Raw genomic sequence first — 22834 nt, forward strand, 5'->3', positions numbered from 1 at the left:
TCTCTAAGAGAGAGCTGTTCTCTTTTCTCTTTCTTTTGCCTGGTAAACCTCCACTCCTAAACCTGCTTCTTGTGTCTGCATACTCAATTTCCTTGGTCCAAGATGGTGAACCTCAGGTATTTACCCCAGACAACGATGCCACTTCAGTAAGACAATTAAAAATTTAAAACAAACAAACTTCAAAGGATAAAACCAGATCTGATGTGATATATCTTTAGAAACCATTTCCAACATATTTAATAGAAGTCATGTTGTCATTCATTGGGAATTTGGATGCCATTAAGATGTTTCTTATATTTAAGAATGTCAAAACTGTTTCTTATTTATTGGAAAAATAAACAATAACTCACCTATAGATAATGTACACCTTTCTATAAAGCATGTGGTTATATTTCAGACTCAGATTTACAGCTGTATGGACTTGGAAGTTAGTTTTTGAAATCATATCTTGCAGAAGCAAAATCAAATATATTACGTATTTATCTAGAGAAAAACCTATGTTAACATAATGGTTATACATCCACAAATTGATGTTATATAACATTGTAAAAAATGGATATTTATGTGTCCATCAATGATAGACTGGATTAAGAAAATATGGCACATATACATCATGGAATACTATGCGGCCATAAAAAAGGATGAGTTCATGTCCTTTGCGGGGACGTGGATAAAGCTGGAAACTATCATTCTCAGCAAACTATCACAAGGACAGAAAACCAAACACTGCATGTTCTCACTCATAGGTGGGAATTGAACGATGAGAACACTTGGATACAGGGTGGGGAACATCACACACCAGGGCCTGTCGGGGGGTGGGGGACTGGGAGAAGGATAGCATTAGGAGAAATACCAAATGTAAATGACGAGTTGATGGGTGCAGCAAACCAACATGGCACATGTATACCTATGTATCAAACCTGCACGTTGTGCACATGTACCCTAGAACTTAAAGTATAATAATAATAAAAAAAGAAATTAAAAAAACCTGGGATATTTATGAAATTCTGCATTTTTTCAGGTTGTATTAGCAACCAAAGCAGTTGACCTCTGGGAATTGAATAATTGAGAACTGCTCAAAGGACCTCAACTATACAAGTATTTATAAAATATGTACAATAATACTTCAAATGTACCTAGCTCATGTTTTTGAGGACTTTTAATTTTTTTTACCTGAATTCTTCCAGAATAGAATAGAAATAAATCTTCACACTCCATTAGAAAACATTCCTGGTATGGTAATTTTGTCTCAGTCTCTCAGATTGTGGTTTTACAATCTATTATTCAATGATCATTTATTATTAAATATTCAGCTAATGGATATGCCACAGAAAATTTGTAGTAAAGTCAGTGTATTTTAATCTATTTAATAAAAATATTCCATGGCTTTAATTTAAATGTATATCTGAAAATCTAGAATACATTTCTTTCTTAAAGTGATAACTGTAACAGCATGCAATGATCTTCCTTATATGTATCCAGTTTTGTTTTAAAATGAAACCGCCATTCATTAAACACATGAGTTAGTTTTTAAGAAAGATAAGAAAATAATGGATTGTCAATCTATTTTCCTTAATTTCAGTGAAGTATTTATCATTTGTAGGATTTACTCTCAGGAGGACTATATTCTTTGCAATTGGTAAAGACTGCCATGAATAACTTCTTAGACACATACATGAAGGTATTTGCTTATGGTTTCCAGATATCTGGATATTTGATGAGCCTCATAATTTCATAATATCCAAGAACTTTTCTTTTTTTCATAAGTTCAAGAAAGGGCCAAGAGTCTCACGGGCTTCTTATGTGTTGCTGGATGCTCAGGAGGAGGCTGTGAGGCCGAAGGCATCCTTTCCATTCAGTTTCCTGCTGGTGTGTCTCATTTCAGAAATGCTTTCTGTAAGAATATGTCCAATCCTATCTTTAAGTGATGAAAATCTAAGGTAAGCTTTTCAGATCCCAGTCTTTTATGTTTCTATCAGTTTTCTAATTTTTTCTCTCTGTAAGTTAATGGTGATAGAAGATTTCGTTTATGGGAGCTGAATATTTAACTAATGTATTGTAGAAGTAGCTTCTTCACAACATGTAATGGAGTCAAACATATTTGGTATAAATTTTAACTTCTTTGAAGAAATCCTGAAATACCCAATTGGATTTTAGGGTGGATTTTCCTATTTTTGCAAAAAACAAAAATAGTAAACAAAAAACAAAACCCCAAAAAACAAAAAAAGACAACAACAAAACCACTTTGGCATTTGGATACGGACTGTATTGAACCTGTAGATAGTTTTTGGTAGTACTGTCACCTTAACAATATTAAATCTTCCAATCTGTGAATATGAGATGTTTCCATGTATTTATGTTTTCTTTATTTGCTGATGTGTTGTTCTCTGTGGACACAGATGAAGAGAGATTTCACACCCAACATTATAACCAGCTAGTGCTGGTCTACAATACATTTCAGCTAGAATGACAGCTATTTGCATGCTGTAGGTTAACTCCAGGAGGAATTAAAGAGAGGAATTTTATTTTTTCCAGCCACTACATTTGCAAGTCTCTGTCTCCAATTTATTGGCCTAGCCATGCAGGTTCACTTTCCTGAATCCAGATGAACTGCCTAGACCCTTTGTCTAGCCCTGCCAACCTCAGGCATACATATACCTTCTCCAAAGATAGACAACAGGTGCAAAAATGTGTTTTCTGAACAGGCATTGTGGAATCATGGATAATTAGCTGCTGAAGAATTTGCTTTCTGCATAAACCAAATTAGAATTAGCTAAAGTGATAACACACTTTCTGCTTTATAGATATAACATAAAGAGTGACCCATTGCAATCTACCTGTCAGTGATAGTATGGGTCAATAATTTTAGGAAACAGAGGATGCCTGGAGCAAGAACTAATTTGTAGCTAACTTCACACTCATGAGCTACTTGAAGGTGTTCTCAAGCTGCCATAGGAATCATCTTGGCTGGGCCCCACAAAAGGCAATATTCTTTTCTTCATGTGCATTTGATTCACTCCTTTTCATCATTGTTTTCAGTGTGTTTGTTGTGTCAGAGAGCCTATAGGTTTTGTCTGCCCATCAACAGTATTGTTCAAGGCCAATATATTCTAGAAATGTGGTGGGCATCCATATAGGAAATTAGTTTTTCAATTCTATTAGAAATGTCAGAAACTTGAATGTATAGGAATTAGACCAGCTCAATGCTGATCAAATTTCTCCAACCATTAGAATGCCAGACAGGTTAGCTAAACTATTTGGCACAGACAAGTAACAGAGATTATAAGGAGCAGCCTGATGGGACTTTAGCATCTGGGTACATTTCATGAGTACTGTCTTCAGTTCTGCCTACTGACTAGGCTCCTTCACCTTTCTCTTTAAATCTATACCAACAGACTGTGTTCTATGTGCTTGCCATCCTTACACATTTGGACATGAGGGTGATGGAGCTAGCCATAAATCATATAGCAGCTTTAAGGTCCTAGAAAAGCATTTCATAAGAGGTGAGGTTCCAGGATACCAGCGATTTCTTGTATGGAGAGATAAACCTCATGCATCATTTCAACGTCACTCTCATTTCCCTGTATAACTTTAGGGGTTTCCAGGTTGCACGTGACCTAATTCAGGTTAGGCATCTTGGGTTGTGGAAAGACTCGGTGAAATTTGTTTGCCACTCTAGCAACACCTAGCAACAGAAATTCAAAGTTTGTATACATTATGGCAGGTTCGGGGGGACTGTACCTTTTTACCACCTAAAAGACCTGTTAAAACACCATACCACCTCATCCTCAAAGAATGACACCTGAAGAATCATATCTAAACCTGGTTGATAAGGACCCGAAGGACTAGAAGACATTATTGCAGGCAGAGTTCTAAAGATGTTCCTTCAAAATTCCTGTTGCCTATTTATTCAATCAAACACAAAACTAGGTATTTCTGTGAGGGAACTTTGTAAATGTAATTAAGGTTGATAATCAGTAGACATTAAGATAGGGACATTATCTTGAGTAAATGCTGTAATTCTAAGGTAACCACTAAAAGAAAAATTTAAAAACTACATAGCTGTCATGTCAATAAAGTAGGAAAATAATAATGATCAATCCAAAAGAAGGCAAGAAAGGAGAGGAAAAATAGGACAGGGCAAATGGAAAGTTAACGGTAATTACGATCCAACTATATCAATAATTCCTTAATATTAAATTGACTAAACGGTTCACTTAATATATAGTGATTATCAATATAATTGAAAACATATAAACTCAATTACATGCTTATTCTTTAAAATTGGTGAAATATTATAAAACCTAGGACATGATCATTTTGTAAATATTTTGTGGGTGGTTGGGAAGAATGTGTATTCTCTATGTTGATCTAGAATTGTACAAATATTTACTAGATTGTGCTTATTTGAGTCATCCAACTCTCATATATTTTTGTTAAATTTTGCCTGCTTGATCTATCAATAATTATAAGAGATGTGTTTCAATCTCCAATCCTGATGATACTTTTGCCAGCTTTCCCCATACGCCTATCAATTTTTGTTGATACATTTTAAAGCTATTAGTTATATAAATACATGTTAGAATGTTTCAAATTGAGAACATTATCATTTTGGCATTGCCCCTCTCCATTCTTCCCATCATAGTCATATTGTCTAAAAATATGCTTCTAGGTTATTAGATATATATGTTTTCATTATTTGATGTAGTATTTTTCTCTCACATATAAACAAACTTTGGAAAGATATTTGATTGCTGTTACTGTGACATCATTTAATATAGTCTTCTGTTTTCCTTATCATGTGGTTTCTTCTATGAAATGCCTTTCTGATATGTATCTTTACGTCAAATTTTATTTGAATTCATATATTGAAGAAAATTTTAAAACTCATGCCCTCACATTTGAATATTTCAGATTTCTTTTCAGTTAAGAATTTAATAATATTAACCCATTGATTTCATGTGTTCAGTATGGCTATGAATGTTGATTTGATTCTTGTTCCTTGGTAGGCAACCTGTTCTTTTCCTTTAGAAGATTCTAGGATTTTCTCTTTGGTATCATTTTAAATTTCAGGGGTGTGTGTGTGTGTGTGTGTGTGTTTGTGTCTGTGTGTTTTCCTCTTCAATGCCCAGTTCACAGTCTCTGGGTTCTTTCAATCTAAGGTCATTCTCTAACTTTTTAAATGTGCAGAAACTTTTTCCATTATTTCTTTAAATATTTCCTCCTATTTTGATTTTTCTGTTTTTTTGGGGGGAAATGCTATTCTCTAGATACAGACAGTTCTATTTCTATTTTCCATATAACTTAATTTTATTTTTGCATTCCTACTTTTTTCTTTCCTTATTCTTTTCTGTCAGAGTTTGCCAATCTGATATTCCAAGTTTCTGCTTCATTAAGCAATTGTATCCATTCTACTATTAATTTCATGTCTTGTGACTTTATTTCTTGGTCTCTTGGTTCTTTTTTAAAGATTTTTGTTATTGTTCTTCTGCTGATAATGTCCCTTAGATTTGCATCCAAGTAATTTCAAAGCATATTTATAAACACGCCTTCAGATTTTTACTGAAAATTTACAGTTAATGTGGGGATGTGGCTGTATTTTAGTGTATTTAATATGATGTGTGCTAGGACTTGCAAAGGAAAGAGTGCCTATGGACCCCAATAAACTAAACTGTTTCTGCTTCTACTAGAAGCAGAATTTTAAAAGGTCTGAATAAAGAAGTAAAAGCTAGGGATTGCAGGATTACACAGAATGTAGCAGTAATAGTTTGGGACATTAGAGAAGATTTGTTGGAAGTCTGTCTGAGCAGGGATTGTATGGGCTGTTCTGCGTTCTATAGCTGTCCTATAATGGTGTCTCCAACCATGGAATGTTAAAATCACAGCGTTTGCAACATTTTCTGCAAACGTGCATTTTGCCTGGTTCTAGCTAAACTGTTTGCATGGTATATAAATGTAATGGGAAGAAACTTGATTGCTGTCAGTAACCAGAATATTTTTATATTTGTTTCTTTTCTCACTGTAACTGGAAGTTAATTAAAAAAGCGATGGTCTAAGTAAAAGATAAAAGCAAAAGGCTCACCAGGCACCACCCTAACCTGAGAATTGACAATTAGGAATCCTTTCTTCTTTAACAATAAACTGACTGGCGTATCAATGCTGAGACGCTTCTCTTGAGTGCTCAGCTGCCTGCCAGCAGCGCGTTACCTACTTCCAATCACCTCCCGCTTAGTCTGTGTGCTTTTCCTCTCCGCAGCCTCCCTGGGCCGCCTCACGCGCGCTCAGCCCTGCGCGAGCTGCGCCTCTCCAGGTCTCAACGTCTCAAAGTCTCAACTGCTGTTCATCGCCTGGGCTCCAAGACAGCGAGCCATGTTCCTTCTTCTGGTGCTTCTCACTGGACTTGGTGGGATGCATGCAGACCTCAGTAAGTCCAGGAATTCCAGGCTTCCGAGGGAGACCTTGTTCACTCTTTCCACCGCCCAGGTCCAGCCCAGACTTTACCCTGGCTCCATGCTCTCCCGCTTTCTCCTGGCCCCTTGCTTCAAGGTCTGTGGCCAAAAAGGCAGAGAGGCAGCCTCCGACAGAAAATCGTTTTACTTCTCTGGGATGGCTTCCTGATGCAGAAAATGAACAAAAATGAAATATGTGGTTTTTTTCCACATACAAAATTCTGCTACTCTACGAATAATTGCATCACTGTAAAAAAAGCTATCTATCAAGGATTTACTGATTTGGCAACTGTTATCCTTCACCTGCCCCATTGAAAAGTGCAGATCATCCTTGTATTCAATATTCTATATTCGTCCCTGCAAAATCTTTCTTCATGCATCTGTTTTCTCATTTCCACATCTGTTTACAACACTGAATTTGGTACTTAGCGTTAACTTAGCTGTGCCAGTGCCAACTGTGCGTGTGTGTGTGTGTGTGTGTGTGTGTGTGTGTGTGTTGAGAGAGGGATTTGCAGGGGAGAATGGGAATAAAAATTTGAGATCTTGACCAGGCGTCAGAAATTTGTAGGTAAGAATGACTAGAAAGATAGTGGAAAGGGCAAGATGTGTAGATTATTTTAAAAATAGCTGCTAATGTAGAGAAACAAATGCAGAATCAGAGTTAGAAATGAATAACATAAGATCACAGGTATCAAAATAACATAGTTTATATTTATTTTTAGATCCTCATAAAATCTTCCTGCAGACCACAATTCCAGAGAAGATTTCATCATCGGATGCAAACACAGATCCAGAACATAATGTAATTTTAATAATATTTTTACTATGAAATGTTGTTTAAGTTGTGTTTAATGTCAAGACCAAAGGTGCTGAATGTGGGCAGGATTACACTTCTTGGAGGCAGAGCTGACAGCTGAGAACAGGTTCACAAGAGGGAGCATTTTGATATTTACGAATGTGTGAGACTGTGTGTGTGTGTTTCTGTTGATGATGAAGGATTTTAGGGATAAGGTCCCTTGGGGCCAAAATGCTAGGCATAGGATCCCCCAAGTTTGAAATTTAAGGAGGTGGCAGAAAACTTGGATCCCCCCAGGACCAGGATTAGGGTGAGGCAAGTGAAATGCATTATGTAACTACAGGATCAGATCCTGCCTGTCTTGAAAATTTTGATATTTTTTTCATCATGGTGTTTTTTTGCATTGATTTTTAAAAAGGTTGCATTAAGATATGATTTATCTTGATAACTGAGTTTTCTGGTATTCTAGTTCTAGCCCTAGTGATCCCCTAGTGATTTGTCTTAGCTTTTACTAAGTCAGTGAGGATCTGAATGGTGATGACCTCTGGGCAGGCTTATCTGTTAATGATCACATCAATTTCACAGTCTGAGATTGGATGGTAGTGAATGTTCCTTCTCTAATAATTTGGCAGGAGAATACTTCTCACATGACTTCTTCCAGTATAAGATAATCTATTGTTATTTAGTAATTATGGGCCTCCAAATTTATTTTTTTTCCATTTAGTGGTTTCAGAAATCTTTCCTCTCTGTTTCACATAAAGATATACTATTTATATCGTTTCCCCTTCCGCATATACCCTTTCTTTACCTTTTCTTCCTCTAATAGCTGAGTTTTATTTACCAACATGCTTATCATGCAGCTTTGAACACCCCTCGCGCTGCCTCCCAAGTGAATTACTAGCTATGCTGCGGTGTATGAGCCCTATGACAGCTTCCCTTTCTGATTGGAAAGAAGAGGTGACATTACATCTTTGTTTAATTTCCTTTTCCCTGAGATTAATAATACCAACTCTCCCTTTCCATTGTTTATCACTGATAATCTTTGAATTCCTCACTTGTCTAATTTCTAGAATTTTTATAAAGGCATTTATAATATGGAAATTCAGTGTGTTTCTTTTAACTATAATGATTTACAAATTTACATTGTAATATATTTTAGCAACAGAAAATTATAATTATTGTGGGATGTGATTTTATTTGAATATGTTTGGTATCATATGGGGTAGGACCTGCAAAAGTAAAAGTGCCTAAGGACGCACAGTTATAAGATTTAGTAAATAAAAATATAGAATACCCAGTTAAATGCACGTGTACATAAAGATAAAAGAGAAATACTACATGAGGCTTACTTATACTAAAATTATTTGTTGTTCACCTGAAATAAATTATAAGCATCTAAATTACATACTTCCTTCTTAAATCACAGCTTCCTGATGATTTGACTTCCCCTAACAGTTCCCTGTTTTGTAGAAGTTGCTTGCAGTTATAGTCTGTTTCATTTAGATTGCAACATAATTTCTACAGTGGTCACACCCAATGTATTTTATTCTTTTTTTCTAGTGAACATTTCCAGTAGTTTTACAGTTTTTGCATTTTACATTTAGGTGTGTGGTCCATTTTGAGTTAATTTTTGTGAGGGATTTAAAGTCTGTGTCTAGATTCTTTTTTATTTTTATTTTTTGCTTGTGGCAATGCTGTTGTTCTAGTACAATTTTTTGAAAAGACTGTCTTTTAAAAATATTGTTTTGCCCCTGCTTCTTTGTCAAAGATCCATTGACCATATTTATGTGGATCTATTTCTGGGATCTCTATTTCTTTGAACTGTTTGTCTATGATTTTGCAAACACCACCCTGTTTTGAGGACTGTAAATTTATACTAAATCTTTTATTTTTTTTGAGACAGGGTCTCACTCTGTTGCCCAGGCTGGAGTGCAGTGGCACGATCTTGGCTCACTGCAACCTCTGCCTCCCAGGTTCAAGTGATTCTCCTGGCTTAGCCTCCTGAGTAGCTGAGATTACAGGTGCCCGCCATCGTGCACAGATAATTTTTGTGTTTTTAAGAGAGACAGGGTTTTGTCATGTTGGCCTGGCTAGTCTTGAACTCCTGACCTCAGGTGATCTACCTGCCTTGGCCTCCCAAAGTGCTGGAATTACAGGTGTGAGCCACTGCGCCTGGCCTTATACTAAGTCTTGAAGTTGGGTGGTGTCAATTCTCCAACTTTGTTCTTCACCTTCAATATTATATTGGCTATTTTGGGTCTTCTGGCTCTACATATAAAGTTGAGAATCAGTTTGTTGGTATCTATAAAATAGCTTGCTGATATTTTCATTGGGATTACATCGATCTATAGATGATGTTGGAAAGAACTGACATCTTGACAATATTGAGTCTTTCTATCTATAAACATGGAATATCCCTACATTTATTTAGTTCTTTTGGAGTTTTTCATTAGTTTTGTAGTTTTTCTCATAAATATATATTTTGCTATATTTATACCTAAGCATTTCATTTTTCAGGGTGAAATGTAAATGACATTGTGTGTTTCACTTAACTTATTACCTGTTCATTATTGGTACAAAGGAAAGATAATGAGTTTTTAATATTAACTTTGTATCCTGCAATGTTGCCACAATTGTTTATTTGTTCCAGGGTTTTTTTTGGTGATTCTTTCAGATTTTCTACATAGACAATCATGTAATCTGTGAATAAGGACAGACATTTATTTCTAGACAATGTGTGTCCATTTTATTTACTTTTTTTTGCTTTATTGCATAAAAGTACCAGAGAGAAGGGAAGTCCTTTGCCTTGTTCCTGATTTAAAAGGAAAACTTTCATGGTTCTTACAGTTAAGAATGACATCAGCCATTAAGACCCTATCTCCAAATATGGTCACATTTTGAGGTGCTGGGGATTAGTATTTCATCTAATGAATTTTTGGAGGGGTTACAATTCAGCTTCTATCGGTTGGATATTGTATATGAAAAGATGTGGAGGCTCTGGATAATGTGTCTTTCAAGAGTTTTTTCCTTCCATTGGTTGGTTTTGTACATTTTTGGTTTATTTTAGTTTTTTTGTTTTAGCTTTGTAAGATATGTGGATTTTAAATTTTATTGGTGCTTTCATATTATCCTTTAATTTTCATTTTATTTGTTTAATATCAAAGGATTTTAGAGGGCACAATTTTAAAGGTCCCCTCCAAATTCCACTTACACTTCTTTTCAGAATGCCATTCAACCGATTCCTCACAGAACATTTACCTGAATCAAAGTACCTTGTTATGCTCCAGTATAAAGTTGAGGAATTGAAAACTGTTAAATGCTATTTCTTAAATTAACCAAATACATAATTTAATGACCATTGCATTTTCTATTATCTTTTGTGGTGTTCTCTAGACATGTCTTTAGTCTCCCTGTATTCTCTCCTACATTCTATTCCAGAGGAGTTTGATTGCTCACACAGATAAGTAAAATGCAATGGCTTTTGATGTTATATTGCTAGAGGTATATTACATTTCTTGTACTTCTGTCTTTTGGGAGGGTCTCTTTCAATGAGCAGGACAATTTACCTTACAGGAGAGCTCTAGGTAAGCAACCAATGGGTCCTCACAATTGAGGTGGACATCCTTGATGGTGGGGTCTGTCTGAACTGAAAGATAATAATCATCGGGTAATCTTCTCCCTCAGAGGTGTGAGTAATAGTGAATAGCAGGCAAGCGAGTGCTTTATCACTTAGTTCTCAATGCAGAATTCTGAAGCTCCAAGTATCTGTGTGGGAAGGAAAGCCAATATAATGGTTACAGGTTGTTATTAATTTTGTCAATATTTTAAACTCTAGTTTGGAGAAGATACACTATTTGGCATGTGTTATTATTGAATTTTTCTAATAATTTTGTTGTAGGTTGTTTACATGATTACAATAGAAGAAAAGCCATATTTTGTCCATCTCAAAAAGCAGTAAGTAATTATTTTGTCCTTTCAAATTTTAATACTTTGGCCTCTTAATTTCTAAAAGTATGTATAAGGAGAATCATTTTGATTCAAATGTATTGATACCTACTCTATACTGGGTATTGAGTAAAGTCCCAGGCATGCAAAAGAGAATAAAACATATTGCACTGTTAAAGGATTTATAATAAAGAAAGATACATTAAGATACCTTAATAGAAAAACAAATTATTTTATTATAATATGGTAATATGATAAATGTGTAAATAGTATTCCTTGGAAGTCAGGAAAGGCTTTTATGGAAGAGATAAGAGATTACTTGTATCTTAAGGGAAGAGACAGAGCTATGTAAAGAAGAGGGGCAGGACAGGGGGACATTTTTTTTTTCTGAGACAGTCTTGCTCTGTTGCCCAGGCTAGAGTGCAGTGGAGTGATCTCGGCTCACTGCAACCTCTACCTCCTGGGTTCCAGCAATTCTCATGCCTTAGCCTCCCAAATAGCTGGGACTAGAGGTGTGCACATCCTGGCCTCAAGCATTTCTCCCTCCTTGGCCTCTCAAAGTGCTGGGATTACAGGCGTGAACCACTGCACCCAGCCAACATTCTGTTTAGAGAAGAAATCATGGTAAAGCACAGAGCTGTGAGACAGAGTGGCTTTTCTGATGTGCACAGTCAATGTGAATTACTGAAGCACAAATTTTCTGAAAAATAGAGGTAAAAGATTCGGGAAAGGTAGGTAGGAGCCAGGCTGTAGAAGATTCAGAATGCCATGGTCAGATATTGGGAGCCAAAAATGGTTTTAAGTATGTACTTATGTAGCCACATTGAGTCTTTTAGGCTGTTTTTGAGGGGACAAAGTTAGAGTTAAGGTGATCAATTATATGACAATACAGTTTAGGTGAGTAACGGTGGTGGTTTGAACAATGGCACCAGGGATAGCACTTGAAAGAAAAATCAGTGGACCTCAATACAGATTTGATAGAATGATTGGTAAACCGTGAGGAATTTCAGATAATTTAGTTGTCGCTCAAGAAAATGAATAAGCTATAGCATAACTAACTGAGGAATATGAACAGGGGATATATTTGTGTGAGGAAGGGGTGATTTGGGTTTTTTAGCACATGTGAGATATCCAAGTGTGTTTTTTCCTCTAGATCAGGGGTTTCCAATCTTTTGGTTCCCCTGAGCCACACTAGAAGAATTGTTGTGGGCCACATGTAAAATACACTTATGATAGCTGATGAGCTAAAAAAAAATTTAAAAATCTCATAATGTTTTAAGAAAGTTTACAAATTTGTGTTGGGCCGCATTCGAAGCCATCCTGGGCCTGGGCCATATGTGGCTAGGAATTTGAATCTCTGAAAATATTCAATAGGAATGTTGGAAAATAGTTTTAGCTATAGGTATACAGATTGAGCAGAAAGCAGTAGCTTGGCTGTGTTTTTTTTAATGAGTGCTCTTACGTAGGGTGCTTATAAATAGATCGTGGCTAAAGACTGAACCCTGGGAAACAGCAATGTTTCCTGGGATAGGCTGAACAAAAACAGCAGCCAACATGGAAGATAAAGCTGGAGGGACCAAGGAGGTAGGAAGATTAGCAGGAGAATGAAGTGTTATGTAAATTAAGTGAGGGGACTGAGTGGCCACAGTTTTCAAAAAGAAGCTAGAGGTCCAATGTAAAAATGATTTTTTAAAATGCCTTTTGGATTTGGCATTCTAATATTTGTGGATCTTTTCCAGGGAAGTTTCAGGGATAATAAGAATTGAGAAGGTGAAGGAATTGTGTATAGACAATTCTTTTGATGAAATCTGTTAAGAATTGAAAAAAATGTACATAAGAAATAGCCACAGTAGAACATGGGGTCAAGAAAGGGTTCTTTAGAATAATAATGACTTATTAGTATCATTTTAAATAGCATTATGATAAAAATCCAGTAGAGCACAAGAGTTCAAAATTATAGGAGAGAAAAAGTAGTATCCTCCGTATATGGCACAGGATGGTATCTATAGCACCAGTGTAAGGGTTTGTTCTGAATGAAAGAAGTAACCTTCTGGCAATAAAGACAAGGAGTGCAGATGGGAACAGGTGATCTGGCAGTGAGGGAACATGGGGGTTTTGTGGGATGATTGACAGGGGTAGTGTCAAGTTTTTGAATAGTTACTGAGGGAAATAATACTGAGGGAAATAAAATTCTGACCAGAGTTATTGAGAAGAAATTGGCCCTTAGCAAAGCTTAGCAAATATGAATTTGTAGTGAGACCAAGTAACTCTTTCTACATTTTCTGTTTGTATTAGTCTGTTTTCACACTGCTGATAAAGACATACCCAAGACTGGGCAATTTACAAAGGAAAGAGGTTTATTGGACTTACAGTTCCACATGGCTGGGGAGGCCTCACAATCGTGGTGGAAGACAAGGAGGAGCAAGTCACCTCTTACGTGGATGGCAGCAGGCAAAGAGAGAGCTTGTGCAGAGGAACTCCCGTTTTTCAAACCATCAGATCTCATGAGACCCACTGACTATCACAAGAACAGCATGGGAAAGACTTGCCCCCATGATTCAGTCATCTCCCACTGGGTCCCTCCCACAACATGTAGGAATTATGGGAGCTGCAAGATGAAATTTGGGTGGGGACACAGAGCCAAACCGTATCACTGTCCTAACCTTACACTTTAATTTTGAAACTTGGGTATAAAATCTAAAATCAATGAATGAAATAGACAAAGATTAGAAAGTTCTATGCTGGACGTTGGGACCTATGCTATTTCCTCTTCATGTCTCTAGCAATTTGAGTTGCTCATTTATCTGCATTTTTGTATTGTATGTCATTCTAGTTAAAATGTCTCACTAAGCACCTAATTCAGTTTAAGTGCTAGAAATACATGGACAATAGGATAAAACAAGTTGATTAGCACTACTTTAAATTTTTAAGTAAAAAGAAAATTTGTATATGAATATTTTTTCTACCTTTTTTGTTTCACAACTTGAGCATGTTTTTATTATTTTTGCCTAGATCAATTTTATCTTCAGCTTCTGTTATTAATTCTTATGACAAAAATGACATCCGTCATTCCAAACCTCTGCTAGTTCAGGTAAGAATTAGGTTATTTTTTTCTTACATATTTGTAATTCTAGATTTCTTTAAAAAGACAAATATTCTATAATTACTAGAATGTTATTTTACATATTCGCTGAAATTGAATAACTTGGGCTAGTGCTTATTTCTACATGGCACAAATTTATTAGGTAATTGCCCATCATATTAATGTAGAAATGTAGCTAAAGTAATAAATAGTAAATGTAGCTAAAGTAAAAATTAAATAAATAAAAAATATAAAGTAATACGTATAAATAAATATAAATAATCTTTGACAAACCTGAGAAAAACAAGCAATGGGGAAAGGATTCCCTATTTAATCAATGGTGCTGGGAAAACTGGCCAGCCATATGTAGAAAGCTGAAACTGGATCCCTTCCTTACACCTTATACAAAAATTAATTCAAGATGGATTAAAGACTTAAACGTTAGACCTAAAACCATAAAAACCCTAGAAGAAAACCTAGGCATTACCATTCAGGACATAGGCATGGGCAAGGACTTCATGTCTAAAACACCAAAAGCAATGGCAACAAAAGCCAAAATTGACAAATGGGATCTAATTAAACTAAAGAGCTTCTGCACAGCAAAAGAAACTACCATCAGAGTGAACAGGCAACCTACAAAATGGGAGAAAATTTTTGCAACCTACTCATCTGACAAAGGGCTAATATCCAGAATCTACAATGAACTCCAACAAATTCACACACAAAAAACAAACAACCCCATCAAAAAGTGGGCAAAATACATGAACAGACACTTCTCTAAAGAAGACCTTTATGCAGCCAAAAAACACATGAAAAAATGCTCACCATCACTGGCCATCAGAGAAATGCAAATCAAAACCACAATGAGATACCATCTCACACCAGTTAGAATGGCAATCATTAAAAAGTCAGGAAACAACAGGTGCTGGAGAGGATGTGGAGAAATAGGAACACTTTCACACTGTTGGTGGGACTGTAAACTAGTTCAACCATTGTGGAAGTCAGTGTGGCGATTCCTCAGGGATCTCGAACTAGAAATTCCATTTGACCCAGCCATCCCATTACTGGGTATGTACCCAAAGGACTATAAATCATGCTGCTATAAAGACACATGCACACGTATGTTTATTGTGGCACTCTTCACAATAGCAAAGACTTGGAACCAACCCAAATGTCCAACAACGATAGACTGGATTAAGAAAATGTGGCACATATACACCATAGAATACTATGCAGCCATAAAAAATGATGAGTTCATGTCCTTTGTAGGGACATGGATGAAATTGGAAATCATCATTCTCAGCAAACTATCGCAAGGACAAAAAACCAAATACCGCATATTCTCACTCATAGGTGGGAACTGAACAATGAGAACACATGGACACAGGAAGGGGAACATCACACTCTGGGGACTGTTGTGGGGTGGGGGGAGCGGGGAGGGATAGCATTAGGAGATATACGTAATGCTAAATGATGAGTTAGTGGGTGCAGCACACCAGCATGGCACATGTATACATATGTAACTAACCTGCACATTGTGCACATGTACCCTAAAACTTAAAGTATAACAATAATAAAATAAAAAAAAATATATGGGGTGTTTATTTTAAAAATAAGTTATCCATTAATTTTTCTTTTTTTTTCCTAGATGGATTGCAATTATAATGGATATGTTGCGGGTATTCCAAATTCTCTTGTGACTCTCAGCATATGTTCAGGACTCAGGTTGTAGACTACTTAAAGATACTCGATTTGCCAGTATTATATCCTGCTAGCCTATGAATTAATTCTCCATGTATTTGTTCTAATTCTATAATCACCTTTGTTATATTTCAGTTCCTTAAAGACTGAACCAAAATTACTAATAAAATAGGATTGATATTCCAGCCGTATCTGTTCCTGATGAGAGGCTACTTGTTGATACTGACAGGATCTGTTGCTTTAGGCTTTAAGAAAGCTTGAGTGTAGGGAGATTGATTGGTCTCCTCATACTTTTTCAGTTTTCTCAAATTCTGTTCTTGTCCAATTTCCTAATGTCCTAGAATAATTGACAATTGTGGAATGCATGGGACTAATGGACACGGGCCCTGCAGTCAGTCATTATTAGGTATATGGTACCTTCAATCCAGCCCACACAAACGAATGATTTAGGGTATCAAGTGTCAGAGGAGAGTTAAGTGTATCAAAGAGAAGGAATCAAAGACTAAAGAAGAGACTGCCTAGAGATTCTACAGGCTGGTTAGAAAATATACATAACAGAAAGGGGTTTCAACCTGTTTAAGTGCACAGATCCATGCCACTATCGTGCTTTCTTGAAGATAATCACAGATGTGTAATGTAAGGTAATATGTATCCTGTGATATAGTGGTCTAGTTCTGGTGAAAGAAAGACCCCAAAAGATAAAGAGATAAAAGTGAAAAAAAAAAACTAAAGTCACTTTACATCTTAAAAACTGTGGCCCAAATTTCTCGTTATAATATTATGGTTTTAGTAGAATCATTTCAGGCTTGTTTCGATTGTCTTAACACTCAGGGGAACAATGCAGCTGAAAAACATCTCATATGCAATTGAACCAATGGAGGCTGTATCAGGATTTATACACAAGATTTATGAAGAAAAATATGCTGACACTAATATTCTCTTAGAAGACAATGACACTTATACTTGGTTTAATTCAGAGTATCAAGTCAGAAAAAGTTCAGAAGTAAGTATTGACTCTTTTATTTTAATTTAGTATAATTTTGTGTAATAAAAAATACTTTCAGAGCCAAGATTTGGTGACTTACAAGTCTTAAAACTATTTCACTTTTTCATGAGGGCCATACATGACTTTTAAAATGGCAAGAGAATAAACTTATGTTTGTCATTATGCTTGCCGTTAGATGAAAGCTTAGCAAAAACTTAATCTTAGAAATATAAAGATATGAATATAGTATAAAAGAAACTGAAACATTAATTTTCATATGTGAACATTTAGATAATTAATATAAAATATTCCTTTTCTTCAATTACTCAGATAATTTAGGGGAGAATATTATACAACCTGGATTTCTCAGTTGAGAGTTCAAAAATGGATGAGCAACTTACATAAAGTACATGTAAAGCCAAGTGATGACTTTTTTTCTCTACCAAGACCTATAGACTGCTCTAAATAACACGTCTGGCTCTAGCAAATTGCCATTGGTTGTAAATTTTAATATTTTTCTAGACTACATTGTTTGCCAAAAGTAACTTCCTAGTAATTGGTAGCAGAAAATCTGCTCGCGTGAAAGATTAGTATGAAAATTATCAAAAGGCTAAGAAAAATCAAAGTTTTATGTTATAAACTGAAAATTTCAGTTTCAATTATTATAAAAGTAAAAGATACCTGAGTTTTTACGTATCTCGAGAAGTCTAATAGAAAAGTCTTACTACCCAGGGCACTTTGAACTGGAATCTTCTGAATAGCACCTAAATTTTGTACTTGAAAACAGCCTTGTTATGTAATCAGGAACAATGTATCTTTCAGTTTATCTCTCAATATAATTTCAGTAGAAGGTAAATTTTTGTAAGTTCCTCATGACTTATGTGTGTTTTTCAGAAAACTGACTTTATTAAGTTATTCCCTCGATATATTGAAATGCATATTGTTGTGGACAAAAATTTGGTAAGTCTTACTTTATGCATTGTTATTTTAAAATTAATATATCTCTTTAACTTGATTTCAGTGAGGCAATGGAAATTACCAACCATTCTATTTTGCATTTGCGATGAACACATTCATGCAAATTAATCAAGTTTTTGTTATTTTGTATATAGCATCTACTCACTTTTGCAAAGTGAAGCATCTTAATTTCTAAAGCTTGTTGACATTGTTGATTTTTCAAAAAACCTACATCCTCAGTGAAAGGATAGGTTACAACTTCCTTAAGCCCTCAACCCTCATATACAATAATAATATTTAACTGTCTCAGTCTAATTGGAAGGATGGTCTACAAAACAAATATGCCACTTCTTTAAAGCAAAAGGAGAAAACATATTATCATCTGTTTTCTTCTCAGTTCTAGGTAAATGAAACAAAAAGAAAAACCCATGAATAAAATACTCACATTGAGAATTCATGACTATACTTTGGATCTCTTACGGATTTAGGCTCCGAATATTTGGTACCTATGTGGTTAGGATTCTGATCCATGAGGCTACATTTGTCCCAGATTGGTAAAAGCTGAGGGTGCATGATGGAAGCAAATAGTATTTATATCTGGAGGAATGTCACTTCAAGCAGAATACCTCAGGATTCCCACAGATTAATATCAGCCATACATAAATGGGCTCACAATCCATAAGGAAATAAAACACCATGAACAATGGTTAGCAAAATAAAAAATATATGTATGGCTAATATTCATTTTTTAAAAATATAGTTTATGATTGGCAGAACAATAGGGTGACTGTCATTAACAATAATTTATTGTATATTTTAAAACAACTTAAAGAGTGGAATTGGAATGTTCCTAACACAAGGAAATGATATTAATGAATGTTTGAGGTAATGGATACCCCAGTTACCCTGATTTGATCATGACACATTGTATGCCTGTATCAAAATATCACATGTACCCCATAAATATGTATAACTATTATGTACCCATAATAGCTAAAAATAAAACATTTAAAATAAAATAAAATAAAATAAAATATTTTTTCCCTCAAAGAATCTGTTGATTCCAGAAAGGGTGAATATGAGTCAGGGTAGCTGAGCTAAATGTTGACAGGAATAACAAAACTTGAAGTTCATGGCTCATTGGAGTTGAGTCGAGGGTACTTTAGTATAGCTAAGTTGACCCAGTACAAAGCAAACGCATACAATAAAATAATATTTCTATAAAATTACAAAATCAGAGGGAGGAAAGCAGAACTTTAAGCACACTCAACTAAAAGAAGGCAATTAAGAGAAAGAAAAACACATATTTAGGATTTATTTCATAAATCCAGAACAAATTTGAAAGCTAACGTTAAGACAAAAGATTTAAGCTGAAATACCTAAGTAATTATATGTAGGAGGATTAAGTACTGCAATTAAAAACCAAAGATAAAGATTAATTAAAAGCAAAGACAAAGATTATCATAACAACACACACACACATAAACACACACACATTCTGCTTACAAATGACATATGTAAAATATCGTACATAAGTAACAAAAGTAAAAGAATGGAAAAATATAAACAAATTAAAAAAACTAGTTTAGCTGGATTAATATCAGACAAAGTAGATTTTTATATTTTATACTTTAAAGTAAGTATAAGTTTTCTTATTGTTGCATAGCAAACCACTCCAAAATTTAGTGGCATAAAACGTAACAATTTATTTCCTTGGTTGGGAACCCAGAGACTTTTTGCATTTTTACCAGTCTTAGACCCTTTTAGTTTAACTTGGTGGCCTTTTATTGAAATAGCTATCAGATATGGTTTTGCTGTGTCCACACCCAAATCTCAGCTTGAATTGTAGTTCCCATAATCCTCGTGTGTCATGGGAGGGACTGGGTAGAGATAACTGAATCACGGGGGCAGTTTCCCGCATCCTGTTCTCCTGATAGTGAGTTAGTTCTCATGAGATCTGATGGTTTTATAAGGCACTTCACCCTTTGCTGGGCACTCATTCTTCTCCTTGATGCTGCCATGTGAAGAAGGATGTTGATATGGTTTGGCTGTGTCCCCACTCATATCTCATCTTGAATTGTAGTTGTCATTATTCTTACGTGTGGTGGGTGAGACCCAGTGGGAGGTAATTGAATCATGGGGGTAGGTCTTTCCCATGCTGTTCTTGTGATGGTGAATAAGTCTCATGAGATCTGATGGTTTTATAAAGGGGAGTTCCCCCGCACATGTTCTCTTGCCTGCCACCATGAAAGACATGACTTTGCTCCTCCTTCACCTTCTGTCATGATTGTGAGGCCTCTTCAGCCATGTGAAACTGTGAGTCAATTAAACCTCTTTCCTTTATAAATTACCCAGTGTCAGGTATGTCTTTATTAGCAGCATGAGAACGACTAATATACTATCTTAAACATTTTTTGGGATTTCTTTTTTAAACAATTTTGTTTTCCAAAGAGAAAGTTTTTTAAATTAAGATTTCAAAAGCATAGGAATACACTTAGGAGGTATCAGCTACTTTATTAAAACAAAATACACATCGCTGTGAGGTTACTAGTGGTAAGTATGAGGACTGACTTAGATCTAGGTGCAGTCTAGTGGGGGGCTTGCAGGGGAAGTTCCCCCAGTGCCCTTTCTAGAAATGGCCACTAATAGGAAATTGTCCATTCCTCTGGTTGTTTTCCAAATGGCATGTTTATGTGTGGATTTGCTTGCAGCATAATTTGTTTGATTGCTTCTAGGCGAAAAGGGAAAAAGTTTATAAGGTCTAAAATATTGGGCTAGAATATGAGTATAGTGAGGGAGTACAGGTTCATTGTGTTTAATAATAGAAATTATAGTGCTTATAAGTACATGATTTGGGAATCAGAGAGACTGGGGATTGAATCTTCATTTTGCTCACTAGAACTCTATTTTTCTTTTTATTGGGGGAAAACACGTAACATTAAGTTTACCATCATAACCATTTTAAAATGTATAGTTCAATAGTGTTAAGTATGTACACACTGTTGTGAAACAGATTTCTAGATCTCTTTCCTTTTGAAAATGAATACTTATCCCCATTAAACATGAATTCCCTTGACCCTTTCCCCCCAGCTCTTGGCAACTACCTTTCTACTATCTATTTCTATGATTTTGACTACTTTACATACTTCACAGGAGTGGAATCATACAGTATTTGTACGTTTGTGATTGCCTTATTTCATTGACATAATGTCTTAAAGACTCATCCATATTGTAGCATGTATCAAAATTTTATAAATTTTGAAAGCTGAATAATTGTCCATTATATGTATATGTCACATTTTGTTTCTGAATTCATCTGCTAATGGACATATGGGTTTCTACATATTCCTTTTGTGAATAATGCTGCTGATACAGCTCTGATGACTGGAGGAACTCCAGGGTCCTTGGGCTCACACCGATTTAGATAAAATGACACAGACACATGTGGAGTGGTTTTAAGGAGCGGAGAGTTTCTTAGGCAAGAAAGAAGGAAGGAAGAAGAAAACAGCTCCCCCATACAGAGACAGAGGGAGAGAGGATTCTAACAAAGAGAAACCCCATGTGTGGCGGAAGAGTGGTTGCTTATATTGGGATGCTGGAGGAGGCAGTGTCTGATTTGCATAGGGCCCAGGGGATTGGTTTGACCAGGTGTGTCATTCACATAGCCCACAGAAAGCCTGGCCCTCCCACCTTAGTCCTCTAATATGCAAATGTGGGTGACCATGATGTTTTGAACACATGGTGTTATCTGGAGATGGCCATGACACTTGTCATACCTGGTGACAAGGAGAAGAAGGTGGGAATCGCCATATTGAGTGGACCCATTTTTTAATCGCCTGCATTTGCATATCAAAGCCTGCCAGCCTGGGCCTTCAAGCCTCCTTTTCTGTTAGAGAAGAAATATTTCAGGGGGTTGCTTCCTATTACAGGAAAATTTCCACTAAGAACCTTTACCCTTTCTAGATGCCTAAAAATTATTTCTTAACAACTCCCGTATTATTCCCCACCTCAAGAGAAGCAAACCTAACTGCTGTTAGGGGGTGTTGGATGATGATTCTTTCTGGCTATTTCCTGCTGAAAAAGGGCATCGTGTGGGGGAAGAGCAGTTGGGTCTTCTCCTGAGGTTGATTTAAGAGTTCTCTGAAGAATGGCATGTTTATGTGTGGATTTGCTTGCAGCACCATTTGTTGTTTGATTGGTTCTAGGCGAAAAGAGATACATTTTACAATAAGGCTTAAAATATTGGGCTAGAATGTGAGTATTAAGATTACCACCATTAGTGGGGGTCCTATAGACCATAACTGATGGTAGAGTTTGACACCTGTTAGTTACACCAATGGATTGCAATACTGGTTTACCTTCACTAGATGTCACTGTATGTTACTAGAAACCTTACTATAAAAGTAACATTTTCCTTGAGAAAAGCATACATTTCCTTCTTGACTTACCATTAGAGAATAACTTAAGCTTTAGGCCATTTTATAACTTGCAATATGATTGGGAGAAATATGTTATTGGGTGGCTAAAATACCGTTAATTTTAACAATTCTTTTCCTTTAATAACTAATTTTTTTTATGACTTTTACAGACCCTTTTATAACATACTTAAACATTTTGACTTGTCCTAAACATCCATCCTTTAAATAACAAATCATTTCCTTTTAGGACAAGTATTTATTATATGAGATTCTTCCTTATATAATTTTTTTCCTTATAACCTTTTCATAGCTTAGAGTGCATTATATTACCAACCTTTAGTAAAAAGTCCTAATAAACTTAATGGTAGTAAAACTTTCATGCTTCCTTCTTATTTGTAACTGTTACTCTTGTTATAAGCAAAACAACCTTGACTAAATCTTTTCTCCAATTATTAATTCTGATGATGATAATTTGGCAAAATATTTTAGCAATTAGAATTC

The 22834-nt window shown here is 35.6% G+C and overlaps 1 protein-coding gene across 3 annotated transcripts in view; it reads left to right on the top strand.

Moving 5' to 3' along the window:
- The first annotated feature begins 6098 nt into the window (after nucleotides 1-6098).
- LOC129041948 (disintegrin and metalloproteinase domain-containing protein 5) overlaps nucleotides 6099-22834 on the top strand; it is a 133733-nt gene continuing 116997 nt past the window's right edge. Inside the window, exons 1-7 of one of the 3 annotated variants that reach the window (XM_054497383.2) lie at nucleotides 6099-6424; nucleotides 7172-7251; nucleotides 11144-11199; nucleotides 14203-14281; nucleotides 15921-15997; nucleotides 16805-16976; nucleotides 17853-17918. In XM_054497383.2, coding sequence (XP_054353358.1) covers nucleotides 6370-6424; nucleotides 7172-7251; nucleotides 11144-11199; nucleotides 14203-14281; nucleotides 15921-15997; nucleotides 16805-16976; nucleotides 17853-17918 — 585 coding nt within the window. In that variant the 5' untranslated portion in view covers nucleotides 6099-6369. Of the gene's footprint in view, nucleotides 6425-7171; nucleotides 7252-8111; nucleotides 8203-11143; nucleotides 11200-14202; nucleotides 14282-15920; nucleotides 15998-16804; nucleotides 16977-17852; nucleotides 17919-22834 lie in introns of those variants that run through there. The other 2 variants (XM_054497385.2, XM_054497384.1) reach the window with 2 other exon arrangements.

The sequence above is a fragment of the Pongo pygmaeus genome, chromosome 7, assembly GCF_028885625.2.
Source record: "Pongo pygmaeus isolate AG05252 chromosome 7, NHGRI_mPonPyg2-v2.0_pri, whole genome shotgun sequence".
Taxonomy (NCBI): Eukaryota; Metazoa; Chordata; class Mammalia; order Primates; family Hominidae; genus Pongo; species Pongo pygmaeus.